Source organism: Pempheris klunzingeri, chromosome 4 (assembly GCF_042242105.1).
Source record: "Pempheris klunzingeri isolate RE-2024b chromosome 4, fPemKlu1.hap1, whole genome shotgun sequence".
Lineage (NCBI taxonomy): Eukaryota > Metazoa > Chordata > Actinopteri > Acropomatiformes > Pempheridae > Pempheris > Pempheris klunzingeri.
Genome location: NC_092015.1, coordinates 7,359,231 through 7,375,584, shown reverse-complemented (window position 1 = coordinate 7,375,584; position 16,354 = coordinate 7,359,231). Strand labels below are relative to the sequence as shown.

At 40.9% G+C, this 16,354-nt stretch overlaps 1 protein-coding gene across 2 annotated transcripts in view; it reads left to right on the top strand.

Moving 5' to 3' along the window:
* Positions 1 to 1,452: 1,452 nt before the first annotated feature.
* Positions 1,453 to 16,354, top strand: part of frya (furry homolog a (Drosophila)) — a 51,462-nt gene continuing 36,560 nt past the window's right edge. Inside the window, exon 1 of one of the 2 annotated variants that reach the window (XM_070829956.1) lies at positions 1,453 to 1,534. Coding sequence is in view for 1 of the 2 variants with exons in the window: in XM_070829955.1 (XP_070686056.1) it covers positions 15,004 to 15,064 (61 nt within the window). In the remaining variant the exon portion in view is untranslated. Of the gene's footprint in view, positions 1,535 to 14,887; positions 15,065 to 16,354 lie in introns of those variants that run through there. The other variant, XM_070829955.1, reaches the window with a different exon arrangement.

The window sequence follows — 16,354 nt, the reverse complement described above, 5'->3', positions numbered from 1 at the left end:
CTCTTGGGTAAAATGTGAGGCTTATCGTCTATGCTCATTTCAAACCACCATGCTGCTACAGCTGACAAGGGTGGGAATGACTTAACACCTTTTTAAAAAATGTGTTACAGCTAACAATGAATGTTTTGTTCCCTGCATAGCTGATGTTCCCTAAGACTGCTCCTCTAAATTTAAGTATCAGCACTGCAGTCAAGGGAAAATAAAAACACCGTGACAGTTCTTCGTATCAGCAACAGCTCATCACTGTAGATTACAATCATTCTTAAAGTGATTTTTAAAAGTCAGTGGTGAGTTACGTTTGTGTTTGGCAAAGAGGAAGTGTTGACACATCCACAATAAACTATATGTTTGGTGTCATCTGAATTTTTAATTCTTCTCTCTTATTGTTACAACTTACCCAAGTAGCGAGGCAGGTTGTAACAAAGGAACTCATTGTGTTTGACATCAGTCAATGAAATCTGTGACAGAGTTGGAGAAGTTTTAATGATTGCTATTTGTAGCAGACAACTAGGGGTACGTTGTGTCAAAACTGGAGAGCTCTAAGATAAAAATATAGAATATTATAGATACTGCAACAAAAAGTGCTACAACCATCCCCGGCCCCCCCTATTATACACTCGGTATACTATATTGTATTCCATATGTACAAATATAACTCTGCATGTGGGGCATTCATAGCCATGAATACATGTTTTAAGTTTAGGTATCTGTATTGTAAGATTTTATTTTATATTAATTTCACATTGAAACAGTCCTGGACTATAAATTCTTTTTTTATGAGGCATTGGCCCATGCCATGTACCTGCCCCTATGAAAATAAACATTAAATAGATAAATATATTGTCAAATAGACTTTAAGAAATACAAATGAGTGGTGTCGACAAAAGGTTTGCCGCTGGCCTACCATTTTCATACTAAAATGCATGTGTCATAAAATAAGTATTTTTGTATATAATCTCCAACGGATATATGCATTTTTGCTTGTGTCTTTGTTAAAGGAAAAGGAAAAAAAAAAAAGGAAAACATACCTCATTATATTGTACTATATGACATTATAAAATGTTCTCTGTTCAATAAATAAATACATAAAAAAAAAAAAAAAAAAGTATTTTTGACTAATTCCACCTGGAATATATTTTCTTGTGTTTTCTAGTGACTCTGTTGAACTCCATGGAGAGATGTCTCATACTGCATGATAGTTTTACCTGCTTTAGCCTCTAATGTAATATTCTGTGAGCGTATTAAAGTAACCACAGGGCAGCAGATGTGACAGAGCCCTGGACCAGGTCACCGTGCGGGCTGAGGGCTGAGGAAAGCCAACGCTTTGCATGTTTTTCATTATTCAGGAGGACATGAGCAGGGCGGCTGCTGGGGGCGGGGACTGTCTCTGCAGGGCTGATGGAGGGAGACCGACCGGGGGGACGGCTCCATCTGAACAAGTGGAGAGCCTGAAGGGACGCAGAAGCTGCAACTTGGACTCGCTGCACAAGTGGAGATGGAATAAACAAAATAAGCGCACCTGCCGTAGCTGAAGGTATGTATCATCTACTCCAACGCCTCTTCAAGTCTCTTGAAGTCTAACCCTTTTCCTGCAGTTCATGCTTCGGCGCAGTCATGTTCCCCCAGCCAGAAGAAACCTGTGAGCAGTGTGCAGTCTTTTAGTTTTTCCTCTGCGGCTTTTTTTTCAGAAACACGAGGCCTCATAACCTTGAAGTTAAAGTTTGCTCGGCTATTATTGCTCCAAGTTGGGTTTGGCCTTTAAATTCTGTGGCTAGATCGCGCAGTGAGAGAAGTTAATGAACTATTGGAGATCAGTTTTAACGCGGTGCGGGGGGAGATGTTGCCAAATTTATTTTTGCAACTTTTCTAACTTCTCATCTTAAAGCAGTTTGTTCCAAAGTCCATCTGTACGACATGTGCAGTTTAAACTCAACTCGAAAGTTACAGTTAGGTTAATCATTACAAGGGTTATATTTTAATAGGATACTGCACTGAATAAACCGCCTAATTTTAGCTGAATATCCTTACAGGGTGATGTGTTGCATTTGGAAGAGAATCCAAATTAAGGAACTTTCTTGGGTGATTTAGTCACTTCAAGAAGCAAGTAGGTCCCTTTTTACTGTCATGAGCTGAGTCATGAGCTACAAATGTAGTTCATGGCTTTAAAATGCACCTTTTGTTATAACAGCCTCCTAAATGATCAGAGCCTGATTCCTTCAGCTGGAAGAAAACTACAATTAGTAAGAGAAAGTGCACATTTTATTACAGGCCATGCTGGTTCAGCAGGTTGGCAAAAAATAACAGCCCACCAGAGGCTGTTTTGAGCAGAGTCAGGAAGGTCTTGGGTTCGATCCTTCTCTTCGCTTGTATTCTGTGCGTTTGTATTTTCCCAGAGCGTTCTGGTTTTCTGTCCTTTGTCCAAAGACGTGCAGGTCATTGAGGGTGTGAATTTTCCCCAACATGTCAATACTGTAGGTGTGAGTGAGAATCTGTTTATCTAGACCTGCCACAGACAACACTTTAGCCTGATGCATGCTGGGATAGACTCCATCCCCCCTGGTGACCGTCGATGGGTGTTTGGATGGTGCATAGTTTTCTTATTTCTGCTGTTGGAGCAGCATTTGGCAAATGTGGACAGTTTGATAGGTGCACTTTTGTATTACATTAGTAAGTTTGAAGTCCAGTGTCTCTACTTTCAGTCTCTGACTTGAAGATGTATAAATGAGGGTTTACCAGCTGTATTCTGCACACATATTTACTTGACACAGTTATTTTGTTCTATTTCTACAAAACAAACTTGTTTGTGCAGAGATGCTCCATAAATAACGGAGTCTTGAACCGACTTGACACTGTTGTCACTCCACTGAAAATTCATTCTCTACAATGTTTGTGCATGTTAATGTGAACCAAAAATGTCTCTTACATAAAAGCTCACCTAATACAAACTTTGCTTCAAAACATAATACTATCCCTAGGACTGTCAACACTGTTTATACTATAATACTATAAAATAAGAGTTGAATTTAATTTTAATTCAGTGGCAGCACTTCCTGATCAAAGATTTTTTTAAGCTGGTGGTTCAATAAAAAAACAGGCCTACTCGCACCATAAAAAGTTACTGGAAATACATTTTTAAATTGAACAACCTCCAAGAGGTGCAGGCACAAGGGTTATTGAGGAGAAGAATAGTACTTTTTAACACCCTTTCCAACCCTCCGTCATGAGAGAGTCTGTGCACGCCTGCAGGTGTTGGACGTAATGAAGGCTTTAACAACTCAACTAAGCGTGTCTTTCCTTTTTGATATTTATAATCCCTTTAGAGTTACTCCGACAAACCCCCGGGCTATCCACCTGGCAAGAAAGACTGAATCGATGATGAACATGTGCTTTAGAGTTATTATGTGTACCATGCTGGCATTGGGAAAATATCTATCAGGAGCGATAAATAAGTGATTTTTTTTCCCCCCAAAAGAGAGGCAGTTCTATTGATGCACAATTCATAAGAACATAATCACCTCAGTGTAACTGGATATCCACGGTGTTCGCCTCACCTGGTCTGAGCCACAGTGGCTGCATGTGTTCAGTGTGCAGCCCCTCCCTCCACAGGTTGATAATAGGCAGGCAGAGCAGGAAACAGGTGCAGGTGCAGACTTGTTTGCAGCCCTTGAATGGTCTTTATGTGTGCTGACCCAACCCAGACCTGAGTGGAGAACAGGTGACCCATTAAATAATTCCTCACTGTGGATGCTGGCTTTCTGTCTGTTTCATCCTAACCTGTTACGTGGAGTTGTTATGTAAAATGTGGAGAGACTGAGGCTGTGGCATGCCTGACCTGTAAAAGTTGTAGAAGGACAGAGCAGCTGTAAAAGGTTGAAAGCTTGAATCCATGTAGTTCTAACGTAGCACGTAGCATTCAAGATATCTGTAAATGTTTAAACAGGCCTCTGTGTAGTATCTTAATGTTGCTTTTCCTCTGAGCATCGACAGAAAACTGTTCAGTGAAATGCTCTTCTGTGGCACCTTCATACACACTGATATTTTTATCATTGAAGTTGTTAAGTGTGTTACGCAACGATCCCCTGTATCTATCCAGCATCTGTTCCCACGGTGCGCTGTGCGTTTGTCCACTTGTTGCATGAGCGTGCTTTTCAAGGAATTAACCTTCAGCGGGTTTGTGCTAACATTAGAGCCTGATATCTATCAATTATTCATCTTGTTCTGGTCTGCCTGTGCAAATCTAAATGTGTCTCACCATGGAAACAGGCTTCTGTCTCCGCCGGAGGGTGTTGGTTTCAGCGGCCGTGCCGACTCCAACCTTGTTCTCAGTCCAGACAGTCCTGCTCTGCTCCACATTCTGATACAAATCATCAGTGAAACAAAGCAGCAGCAGTGTCACAGTTTGTAGCAGTTTATTTTTAACTTCAGTCAACTTGTCATTGCTTCAGTTTGTTTTCAGACTTTTCTATTGTAGTAATACTATTTGACTTATTTATTAGTAGCATTAGCATTAGTAGCTTATTTATCAGTAGGTTTCCACATTGGTCCATTGATTTGCTCATGTTGATTTTTGAACGTCAGTGTTTTTGGATGTAGAGAGTTCAGTTGCAATAAAGTTGTAGTTGTATGTTCACTTCCTTACATCTGTTGGCTTTATTGTGATAAACTTGCATGTCACTGTAATTGAATACCCATCATACATTCTAATCTGCAAAATCTTGTTCATACAGGTCAAACAATGAACAATTTTACACAAAAGCTAGACAGTTCTCTCTGAGTTGAGAGTTTTAGTTGTTTATTCTTGGGTATGTTTGGTCATGGTAAGACATATCCTAATAATGCAGAATAGGTCATTAGACTGAGATAGTTATATCAGGTCCAGTTCTATCACCGAATGGCCAACTATTAAAGATAAAGAGATTATAGTTATACTTGTCAGTGTGTTTTTATTGAACACTAGAGGGTGCACTATCACTATGACATCCTTCGCCAGTTTATAACATTTCTTGGCAGTACAGTGGACCTCTGTCTCAGGTACTTAACATCTTTTAATTTTCAGGTTTCTAATTTTGTAATATTTTTAATGTTGTGAATTCATGAAAAATACTCCACATGAATATGCAGAGGAATAAACAGTAAATGGCACAAGATGCTGTACCTAATTGAGTCCTGAGTGAGGGGACAGCCTTCTCACATAAAAGAAAAGGTTAAAAACAATGCAAACCTTAAAAGACATAAAGTTGAACACTCTAAACATGCACATTTAGATGCCTGAATAACTGAGCATGCTCCTTTGTAACTGGAGTGGAGTGAGCGTAGGCAGGTGTGACTCAAGATTAAATGTCAGTCAGATTTGTTTGTGTTTTTTACTGGTTCTACATATGTGGATGTTATCAATGATTTTGATTGTTCCCCACTGTTGGTCTGCTGACAGAACCCCAAACAGAGGGCACGCTTTAGATGTTATGAAGACATCTATTTGCTTAGCTTGTTATTTACTATGACAACATTATGATTCTTGTCCTGCAGGACGTTTTTATGTAGGTCACGACTGGGCTCAGTGGTAATTGTAATTCAGACTCCATTACGCTGCAGGACTGGTAGAAACACTAAGAATGTTTTGACAGTTTTCTCAAGTGTGCTGCTGCAGAAGCATTCCACTGAAACTGTTTTCTTTAGGCTACCTTCTTCTTTGACAGGTGGATGAAAAGTGAAGTCACCGGTGGACTCGTTAGATTGAAGAAAAACTTGTTGCCAGGGGCTCCCTATTGTGCAGCTATTCTCTTTGACATAGTTTAGCTGTGTATGCTCCGTGACTCATGAAGTTAGCTGTGTTTGACATTTTAATTTTGGCCACATTGTTCTTTGCTGCAACACAAGTCCTTGAAAAAACATTTTAACGACATGAAAAAAGAGTGTATAGGCTGGTTGTTCCATGTTATAAGTGTGGTTTCTTCCTAAAACAGAAAACGCCTTCACTTCATGTACATACACAGGGTGTTTGTATTGCTGATGTAGGTCAGACTCGGAAAAACTGGTTCATGTGGTAGGTGTGTCCACTAAGTGTTCACTTCAGTGGTTGAAAAAGACTGAATAGAGCATAAGCTGCAAGCTGTGTGTATGCTTCTATGGATTTTACTTATTACTTGATGGTTTCGCACCTTTCGCTAATTTCCTCAGTGACACGAGCCATAAACGCCACGGAATAATACAGTGGGATAACAACACGGCCCTCTGCACAGACGCGTGGATATAGAGGAAAGTGCTGGGAATGTGCAGGTGTTATGTACTGAACGGATGGAACCAGTGAGGACTTTCAGCAGTGCATGAGGAGGATGTCTGTTAAACATCTCTGAATGCGAAAAGGAGTTATTGTGCTGCTTTTAAACATTCTCATTCGAGCTGGTAATGAGTACACAATTATTTAAGAAATTAGTTTGCGTCTCATTAAGGCTGCCAGAGGCGAGACATGTCTATTACGACTTTGATGTGTAGACTCCAAGACAAATACAGGATATTTATTCAGGAATGCCTCACAGGCACACAGTAGGCGGAGATGTTGTAGCTGTCAGATCGGCCTCTCTTTCCCTCTTCCTCCCTCTTTAGTTATGACTTTGCCCCTCTCTTCTCTGCCTCTTGCCGTTTCGCTGAAAAGAGGAGGGGCAGTCTAAGTAATCCAATACCTGCCCAATTCATGAATGTTACTGTAACTTGCTGAACTGCTCTGACAAGTGCAGGGGTTAAAACACATTAGCAGACCGAAGCTGACAGCTCTGGCTGCATCTCAGCCCAGCAGAAATCTGCTGTCCGACCAGGAGAGAGAACTAAGCTTGTAAGGAAGGAAAAGGAAGAGGAACATTAAACACTACACAGAAAAAGAAGGGAAAATCTGGCACAGCTTCAAATGACTCCTTTGGAAGAATGATAGAAGTAGCTGTGGGCTCCCAGCCATCCGACATGTCTTTAGAGGAGAGTGCTGCAAGAGACGTAGCTGAGAGTGAGACGGATTGTTCTGGGGGACTGGATGAGGTTGTCCTGGGGCGCATTGCCAGCTTACCTCTGGATCCATTCCCACCCAGGGACTTCAGAGGGAAGTTTAAAAAGATGCGCCACAAGAAGAGGCCCACTATTCTCGAAAGTAGGTACTGCTTTGACTCCTGGTAATCTCCCCATGAATTTAAATCTGGGAGAAATTAGATTTGTTTTTTTTAAACTGTGGTGCATTTCAGCTAGTACTACTACCATGACTTTGTGAAATGCCTCACCTCCACATTGTATTTGTCATAGTTATCTTGGAATCTGATGGCTTATTGATAATGGAGTCAGACAAGATATCAAGTGATATCAAGTTCTGATATTATGTAGTTGGGCTCAAAGCAATTTAGCTTTGTACAAATGAATATTTGAATTGTATTGACTTCAAATACAAAAAAAACTGAATTTGTGTGCAAAAAGGGAAGAAGAACTTGGGGCGCCAGGGGCAGAGAGTAAGAGTAAAAGGGAGTCAAGTGTTTGAGCCTGATAACCACAAAGATGGCTGAACTGGACAGACATACCTCACATTCCTAACCTTCATCAGAGCCTGATAATGCTTTTAATAAGTGCTTAATGTGTCAGGCCTCCGACCACCTAAAGCCTCATTAAGGAAAAATGTTTACAATCATTTTTGTAATCAGCAATGCATTTCTGATTTATTCATCTTGTACACAAGTTGTTTTGAGGCACGACTGTTGGTGAAGCCACTAAACAGAAATGCAAACGTGGTAATTATGAGAGAGTATTCCTGAGGTGGTTTCCTTCTTCAGAAGTGACACTGATCCTATCCAGTGAGCCAGCAAACTGTCAGTGCTTTACGTCTAAATGCTTGGCAACACTGACAAGTTTAAGATATTGCAGCTAAGGTGTTATGCCTTAAACCCAGTATTTACATTTCATCAGAGTGGTATAATGTTTGATATTTTCATGACTTCCACTCCTGGCTGTTATGATGTGGTGTGATACAAACATTGAGTTGTCTTCTCTGGCGTGTTCGTTACATATTCCTCTGATGTGCTTTGACAGTTTAGTTATCTGTAAAGGCGTAGTCTGATTTAAGGCTTTCTAGTACAGTCACCTCCTATCTCTCTGAGAGACAGGTCCATTAGACAAGTTATTACTGCTTCTCCAATAACAAGAAGTTTAGCCTGTCAGGACAGGAGAGACCTGTAAACCTCATACTGTAACTGCACCGTTATTAGTGGTATTTTTGTAAAGAGGAGGAAGAGTCAGTGCCTCATATAAACAATGTTTTACTACTGTGTCTATTCAGTGTGAGTTTATAGAGTCGACACAAACAAAGTTTGTCCTAGGACTAAAAGTAAACATAGTTTCAGCTGCGCAGTGCTGTTGTGACTTTGTGACACTTCATTTTCATATTCCAGCATCATAAGATCATTGTGTGTGTGTGTGTGTTTTGTGCTTCCTTTTTCTCTAGTCTGAGATGTCTCCACCAGTCCGCCTCTATTTTGACTTTTTCCTGTTTAGCAGCCTTGTTGAAAAAATTGTACAATTATTCAACTAGGGAATTACATAACCATTTTGCCCTTCAGAGGGCCTCTTACTGGACAAGTGAGGGAAGTAAACTGTGTTTGTTTTTTTTTTAGATTCCATTTGGGATGATCTCTGTTTTGAGTAATGAAGTGTGTGTTTGTTGTGATCTTAATAGGTTAATGATTGCCCATAATTAGTCAACTGTGCTCTGCTTTGACCGATGCATTCGTTGCTGTTGTTGGGTGACATACGGTGCATAGAAACAGGTCAAACATTCTCAACTTTTCATTCTTTGAACAGGCACGTTCAGTGTACTTGTGATTCACGGAGAGATGTGACCGAGCTATCCAAGTTGGTGGTGTATAACGCAGTGCCGTAAAGTGTTACACACTTCTCCCATTAGATTGAACTCACTGGACCCAAATTAGATGGAAGTGAAAGAACAGGGTTTAGGGTGTGGAGTGCAAACAAATGATGCGCCATTTTTTGTATTACAAGTCAGTCTACCATCAAATGACACATGACACAATGTATTGTGCTTAGCCTGACTATTTAGTGGTGCCTTAAGGGTGAGGAGATAGTGACAAAGATACAACATCTACATATTTATTTCATTATTAACAAGAATATTTAGGCAGAAACAGAAAAAACAATGTTCTTCAGGGACCTGTTTAGCTTTGTTAGCTTGGATGTTAAAAGGAGCTACAGATGAATAATACATCAGTGTAATAGAAGGTAAATATGGATTTGTGTGGGTAGTAGTAATATAAGTGTGAGAGTTTTACCAAATATAGTATCACCATGTGAATTGTGGTAGTGGCAGCACTGAGAGCTTATGTTAGCAGTTTAATAGTTACAATATCAGTGACAACCTCAAAGAGAGCCTTTTCAGTGTCCGTATACTGTCCCACTCATGTTGTTTGTTCTTCAGTTTGTGCTTCTATACATTATTCAACTCCAATTGTTACATTGTTACAGCATTTTTCTGTCGAAAAGAACAAAGATATGTTTGATTTCAACCCAGTCAGTGTAATCCTCACTTGCAGTTGTTCGTCTTTAATGCAGATTTAGATGCAACGGCTTTATTAGCATAACCAGCAGAACTGCTCTGCAAAGTGTGCACATTAACACCACTCATGTTCTTCACGTGTTTAAAATAAGAAAGCGCTCTGACTCCATTCCCTGCAGTGTTAATCGGTTATGGAGCGAATAAATGATGACACAAGGCACAAGAGGAGTTTTGCAGAAGGTGCTTTATTCAGCGGTGCCATGATGAAAACATAGTCACTGCTTTGGGAAGGAGGGCAGGATTATACACAGACACACTCTATGCTACGTTGCAGTGCACAAAAAACAAAACATGTCAGGAGCCGCCAGGCCATTGTGCCTTGGGTATAATCAGGACACCTCAATGAGCCACTCAAATGTGTTTTTACCAAACAGTGCAACCGGTGACGGCTTCTCCATCACAGTGTATTATGTAATGAAGGTCAAGTGGCTGTCGCTTGATGGACAGACAGAATTCTGATAGGATTATACTAAGAGCGCTGAGAGGCAGCAGAGGAAGGGGGATTGGAGGATGTGTTTTATAGTCCATATGCTTGACGACATGCATCTGCTTTTTACAGAGCTAAATGTTGTGAATATTGGATTTAGTTGTTACATGTCCTGGATAAGCAGCAGGGAAGTTTTATTTTCCTTTAACTGCAGTCAGAAGATTAAGATTAATGTAAAGGCATGCATAAGAAGAGGGAATCCTACTGCTTTGCCTACACATAGATCAAGTTCTGCGATTTAAGGGTTTTAGGCCTAAATTATATATTTATTTTATGTTATGCAAACAGCAGTCAGGGGTAAGCTGATGCATGATTTCAGACATAATAAATGATAATAATAGCGATGAAACTGTTCCACAAGTCATTTGTTTATCGTAATATTAAATTAGATGAGTTCGGACTGTTTTTCAGCCAATATAATCAAGCTGAATATGTCATTTTGGGCTCTGGGAACTTGTTACTGACCTTAGACCTAGATAAACTGATTAGATAAAATAATGTGTAGATTATGGAAAATAATATTAAATATGGAAAACAAAATTATAATTTGCCTCCATGTGTGGAAAAACTAGAGGAATGCACAACACTTGACAAACTTCTTACTAGACAACTGTTTAAAGTTGGTGTAGTTAAGCAGTAAAAGGGTTAAAAGCCAACAGTCAGCCCCTGCTGCCAGGCAGATCCCTTGTGTGCAGTTAATCCTGTCTGCTTGCTGATCACTTTAATGTCTTCTTCTTTCCACTGCTCTCCTAGATGTCCCCTCTAATGTGTCATACTTCCCGCGTTCTTCATCCTCTCTGTCAATGGTGGCGGACTTTCAGATGCTCTCAGTCACGCTGAACGACGCACAAGCCCGACGCTGTCATCATTATCAGGCCCTGCACGCAGACAAACAGTAGTTATTATTAACTGCGCTCTGCTAAGAGGATTGCTTCCTGCACTCTCAGCCTCCGTGCAGTTATTTAAAGGGAGCTTGCATTGCCGCCCACTGCCTGCCACAGCTTTAGAGAGAGAGAGAGAGATAGAGAGAGAGAGAGAGAGAGAGCGAGCGAGAGACAGAGAGAGAGAGAGAGAGAGAGAGAGCGGGAGATGTTGAGAGAGTGTGAAGGGAGGGAGCTAGAGAGAGGACTGATAGCCAAGGACAGGACACAAGAGGAGGGGTAAAGCAGAGACGGTGTATTTTCTCAGGGTCTCGTCAGCACAGCATTGTGTGCGTCACGGAGAGGTGACAGCAGGCACTACCTGCTGGTCCCAGCTCACTTGCTGCTGCTGCTACTGGAGGGAAACACAACTAGAGGGGGGAAACTCAACAGGAGGCTGCAGCCATGGCCAGCCAGCAGGACTCAGGTTTCTTTGAAATCAGCATCAAATCCTTGCTGAAATCGTGGAGCGGCAGTGAGTAGCACTTTGTCTTTTGTTGTTGTTGTGTTTTGTTGTTGTTGTTGTGTCAGCTGACAGGTCTGACTGACTGACTGACTGAGGTCACAGCTCTACTAGGAGCCCGACTATGTAGCCTCTTGGTCCCATAGTGGTCTATGACAGGATGATGAGCTGTTGCTTGTTGCAAGGTTGCATGTTGATTTTATTGTTTAGCGCTCCAGTCGCTGCAAACTAGGGAGCATCATACTTTTTAGCAACACTTGTTTCACTTGTCTAATAGCAAGAGCAAGCATAAGTCCAAATGTCTTGCAAGAAGTCTTGGCTAAGAAGAAGTTGCGTATTAAACACAGGCACACAGTGCTGCAGAACGGTACAATTCTACTCAGATTAACCTGCATACTATAAGTTCTGCTGATGGTGATTCAGCATTTCATTTCTGCTGCTTCATTTTAAATTCTAGTCTTATTTAGCTTTAGTCTGTGAGTCTCTCACAGAGTCTAAATGGCTCTTATTAAGTGCGAGGACACAGTAATAGGATTAGTGGAGGTTCAGCACGGTTGCATATTCTGTCCAGAGCTCACAGCTCCACAGCCTTCCATCAGGCCCATGTGGCTGGAATAGGATGCCTTTCTGCATATGATCATGGCATGATTCTGTTTTATGTAAGATATGAGAGGTGGATTACACTGATGGACTCCAGATAACTGGAATGAATAGGCAGTAGCCAAACCAGGAAATAGCACCTTAGCCAAGGAAACACTTAGCTAAAGCTATATCTGACCTGCACCAATGCTTACATCTAAAGTGAACAGTGCCAGCAAGTCAGCTGCACCTCTCAGGCTGTGTGGTACCTTCCATATATCTGTTGAATCTCAGTGTAAAGAGATACCATAGAACATGCTGTCTCTGTCTACACACTCAACATTGAACCATCTCCTGATGATGTTGCATAATCCTCAGAGTGGGTCACTTTGCTGATTTAGGCACAAGCAGTCATTGTACTGTATCAGCAGTGACCCATGGCTATGCATTTAACATTTTCATTAAATATGTGATCTCCTAATCTCATCTCTCTGCTCCTATTGACACGAGCTGTTACATAATGAATCACAAGATGGCAACAGAGACAGTGCAGTTGATAAACACTAATCTAAAAACACTAGGATTCCAGACATATTGGCTGCTGACATGGAAATTGAGGAATATCGATTAATCTCTCTGAATATCTGAACTGATTGGGTTTGAATAAGTGCTTGAAACCAAAAGTATGTGTTTCTCTGCGGTCTGTCAGATACTGTTTGCGCTATGACTACAACGTAAACAAAGTCAAGGTCCTTTAAACACTGGTCTCTCATAAGTCAGTGCATCCAGCTCGAATAAAACAGTGACAATCAGCAGCACAGAGTTGGCATTGTGCAGCAGCAGTGTCAGGTCTGGTGTTCAAATTGCCTGAAGGCCGGTCCACCATCAGCCAATCAGAGCAGCTGCAGGAGCTGCAGTGAGCTGAGCACATGTTGTTGTTAAATTCTCTTATTTTCTGTTGTGAAATGCTTTCATGCTCATTTCTGTTTAGATTAGTAGTTTTCATGTTTTTGAACAAGTCTTCCATGTTAAAGCTTTGTGCAACTCACTGTGCAGTGTAGTACTTACAGTATGCTCTATTTTTGATGATCTGAAAATAGTGTTTCAATAGTGCATAAAATTGCAGAAGTTATACATAGTTAGATGCCTTCCATTTAGCCAAAACAGACAGATGTGGGCATTTTAGGCCATTTTAACAGGGACTTATATAAATGGTCTGAAATGATCTGTCACAGCAGGCAGCAATTTCCAGCGCAATGTCAGCTTGCTAAAACAAGTCTGATGGTCAATAGTTTGAGACCGACATTTTAATCTGCTTTTCACTGAGGTCTGTAATCACTTTCTCACTCTCTCCACTCTCCCCAGTTTTTTTTTGAGACAGTCAAACTGTGAACTTCTGATAATGCAATAGCGTTAGGATGTTGTTGCTCCATTGGCTCCAGCTGTTGCCTTCTTTTTTGATAAATATTTCAGGAAAAATAGTTAATCTTCAACTCCAAAAGCACTCCAGGAGATTTGCAGCAATTATTGTGGAAATGTTACCGTTCGTTTTTTTAGTTATCCATTAAATTCTTTTTTATTAAACCAAGTCTTACATTAAATATAAGCTACAGAGACGTATACCGTTTCATTTTTAATATGGAAACATAGCCATTGTGGCACATCTGGCTGTTAAAGACTTTGACTTAAAAAAAACTTTATGATCCAAACCAGCCGACAAGATTTTCCTGAATATTACGGTACATGACGCAAACTTTTTATTAACACCCACCTTTGGTGGAGCACCTAAGAACAGTGTCCCTTTATTCTCAGCTGGGAAGTACAATATACTGTATGGTGGAGGAGAGGATTAGATAGTTTTGCTGTTTCAAAGCCTGTATCGCCCACTACTCTCTCACAGAAATGCCGAGTCAATGTTTCTCACAGCAGCTGGACCAAAGGTCTATGTTGACATTGGAATTTCTGGTCCAGTTAAGGAGGTCAGTGGTATCTAAATATCCACCCACTCAGTTCACAAACGGCTGCTAAAGTGGTTGTTTACTCAGAGGAATAGTCTCTGTGGATGCATATAGCGAACTGCATTCTTTGTGCGTGTGTGTGTGTGTGTGCAAGAGAGATACTTGTTAGCCTGTTTGCATTGTCCACCAGTGAGCACACCACCAAGCTCAGGGTGTTTCCAGCATGGCGATGATGTAATGCACACTGTGCCCGAGCTCCTTGTTTGCAGAGTCACATGTTGCGTCTGAGTCTTCGTACAGCGCCCAGAGCAACAGAAAGAGCTTGATATGCACACTGGTTAGCTCTTTCACTTCCCATCTCCACTTTCAGTCATTGTCATGGGATAATTTACATGCTATGATATGTCTATTCCTCGGACATTACCAAAAAAATTGTTTTACTGATTTGCCTTAATGATTATAGTGCTTTAAATGTCTTTTATTCTTTAAAAAAGTGAAGTGTGCCAAAGCCAAGAATGGTGTTTACACTCTGGTGGTCTGTACCTCGTGCTTTAGGATCACAGAGGTGGAGGAAAGGGGAGGGCTGCTCCGTCAGTATAGTGTGTACCCAAGGATAAATATAGTCACACAACTATGCCACCATAGCATGTTGGACCTCATCACTGTGCTGTGCCTCAGCTAAAAATTCCTGTCTGACCTTCACTCTTGGAAGGCACCGGTTGGTCACAAGGCTAGAGGAAGCCATTGCAGAGGCAGCTCAAAGAGAGAGAGAAAGAGAAAGAGAGAGAGAGAGAGTGAGATCTAGAGATTGCGTGATCTCCCGTACCAAACACTACTCCCACTTTTTAAAACACACCCGCCGTTGGCTCTGTGCGCCATGGAAACTATGCCCAGCAGGACAGAGCCAGCTGACACACAAGACATGGACGTTGGTGGATTTTAGTTGCAAGCGCTTGTCTTGACTCAGGACAACCCTGGATACCATACCCTCCTTCCCCACTATGGACGGCACGGCTGTGTGCTGGAGTAAGGCCAGCGTCATCAGCTTCATCAAGGGCCTGGGTAGGTGCTGAGTTTCCACGAGTGAGGGAAGCATGTTCTGAAAGCCACATGAGATCGTCACACACGCCGGGCATTCCTTTCACACATATCCAAACGCTTCAAGTCCTGAAATGTTCTAGAGAAGAAGACCTGCTTACTGGTGTCACAGCGTTTCTCCAAAGTCTCATGTGTAGCTTTGTCGGAGCTGCATACTCAAAATATAAAAAATGCTGATTGGAACTTTGCTCAGCTCTTTTTTTTTTTCTGCTCTGCACAACATGATGTGTAGAATCTCAGCTCCACACATTATTATGTATTTGTTTGCAGTGTCCTTCAACCACCTGTAAAGGGATAATAGTATTTAGTGAAGCAGTTTAGGCAATTCATTAGAGCTGTTGTTTTCCTCTCAACCTTTTGATGTGCAAGAAAATTGATGTTTCTGCTTTTGATGCAATTTTGTTTTTTGGCAGTCTAGAGAAGTCATTAAATTAAATTACCTGTTATCTGTGTAATGCATGCTGAAGGTTTTATCTTGTCACACAACTTGAATTCTCAAACATAAATTACTTAACTTTCAAGGCTCATCAGTCTGCCTGTGTTGCACTTAAGCATGATGGTCAACAGGTCTACAGTATGCTTGCTGATTCTATGCTGATTAAGACCAAAAGCTAAAGACCCCTTCGATATGTATGTCTAAATAAATACCTTCTTTTAAAACATGCTTCAGATTTCTTCACATTTGTGGTACAAGTGTTACAGCCTCTAGAGTGGCCGCCTCAGGCTAATTATGTAATTTTTTTTTTTTTTATGTATGTATTTTTATCTCGTGTTCATGCAGCCATTCAGCATTTCACATTCACATCTCAATATGGTGTGAATGTATCTCAACACTGTGTTTTGTTTTAGTAAAATCAAACCAAACCAATTTTTGTAACAGGGATTTTAAAGTGGTTGCCAATTTTGATCCATAATTCAACATAAAACTCATGCTGACCACAAAGTCTCCGGTTTGATAGGTGATGTTGACAGATATAATGTGTTCCTGACACAGTCCAGGCTGTACTTTGCTGCTGCTGATGTGATTTCTGTCCAGTCATATTTATTTATTACATGCACTCACACACACACACACTGTTACACACTCAGAACGCAGTAGCTGAAGAATATGTGTTTCTCATTGTGAGGCAGTAAGTCTATTCTGTCCGTCCCAAAAACTCTGTCAATACTTTACATATCAGATTTATAGCAGTTTGTGAGGTGGAGGTGTTGTTAGGGGTTATTTGAGGCTAAATAAAAATTTCACAGCTCTAA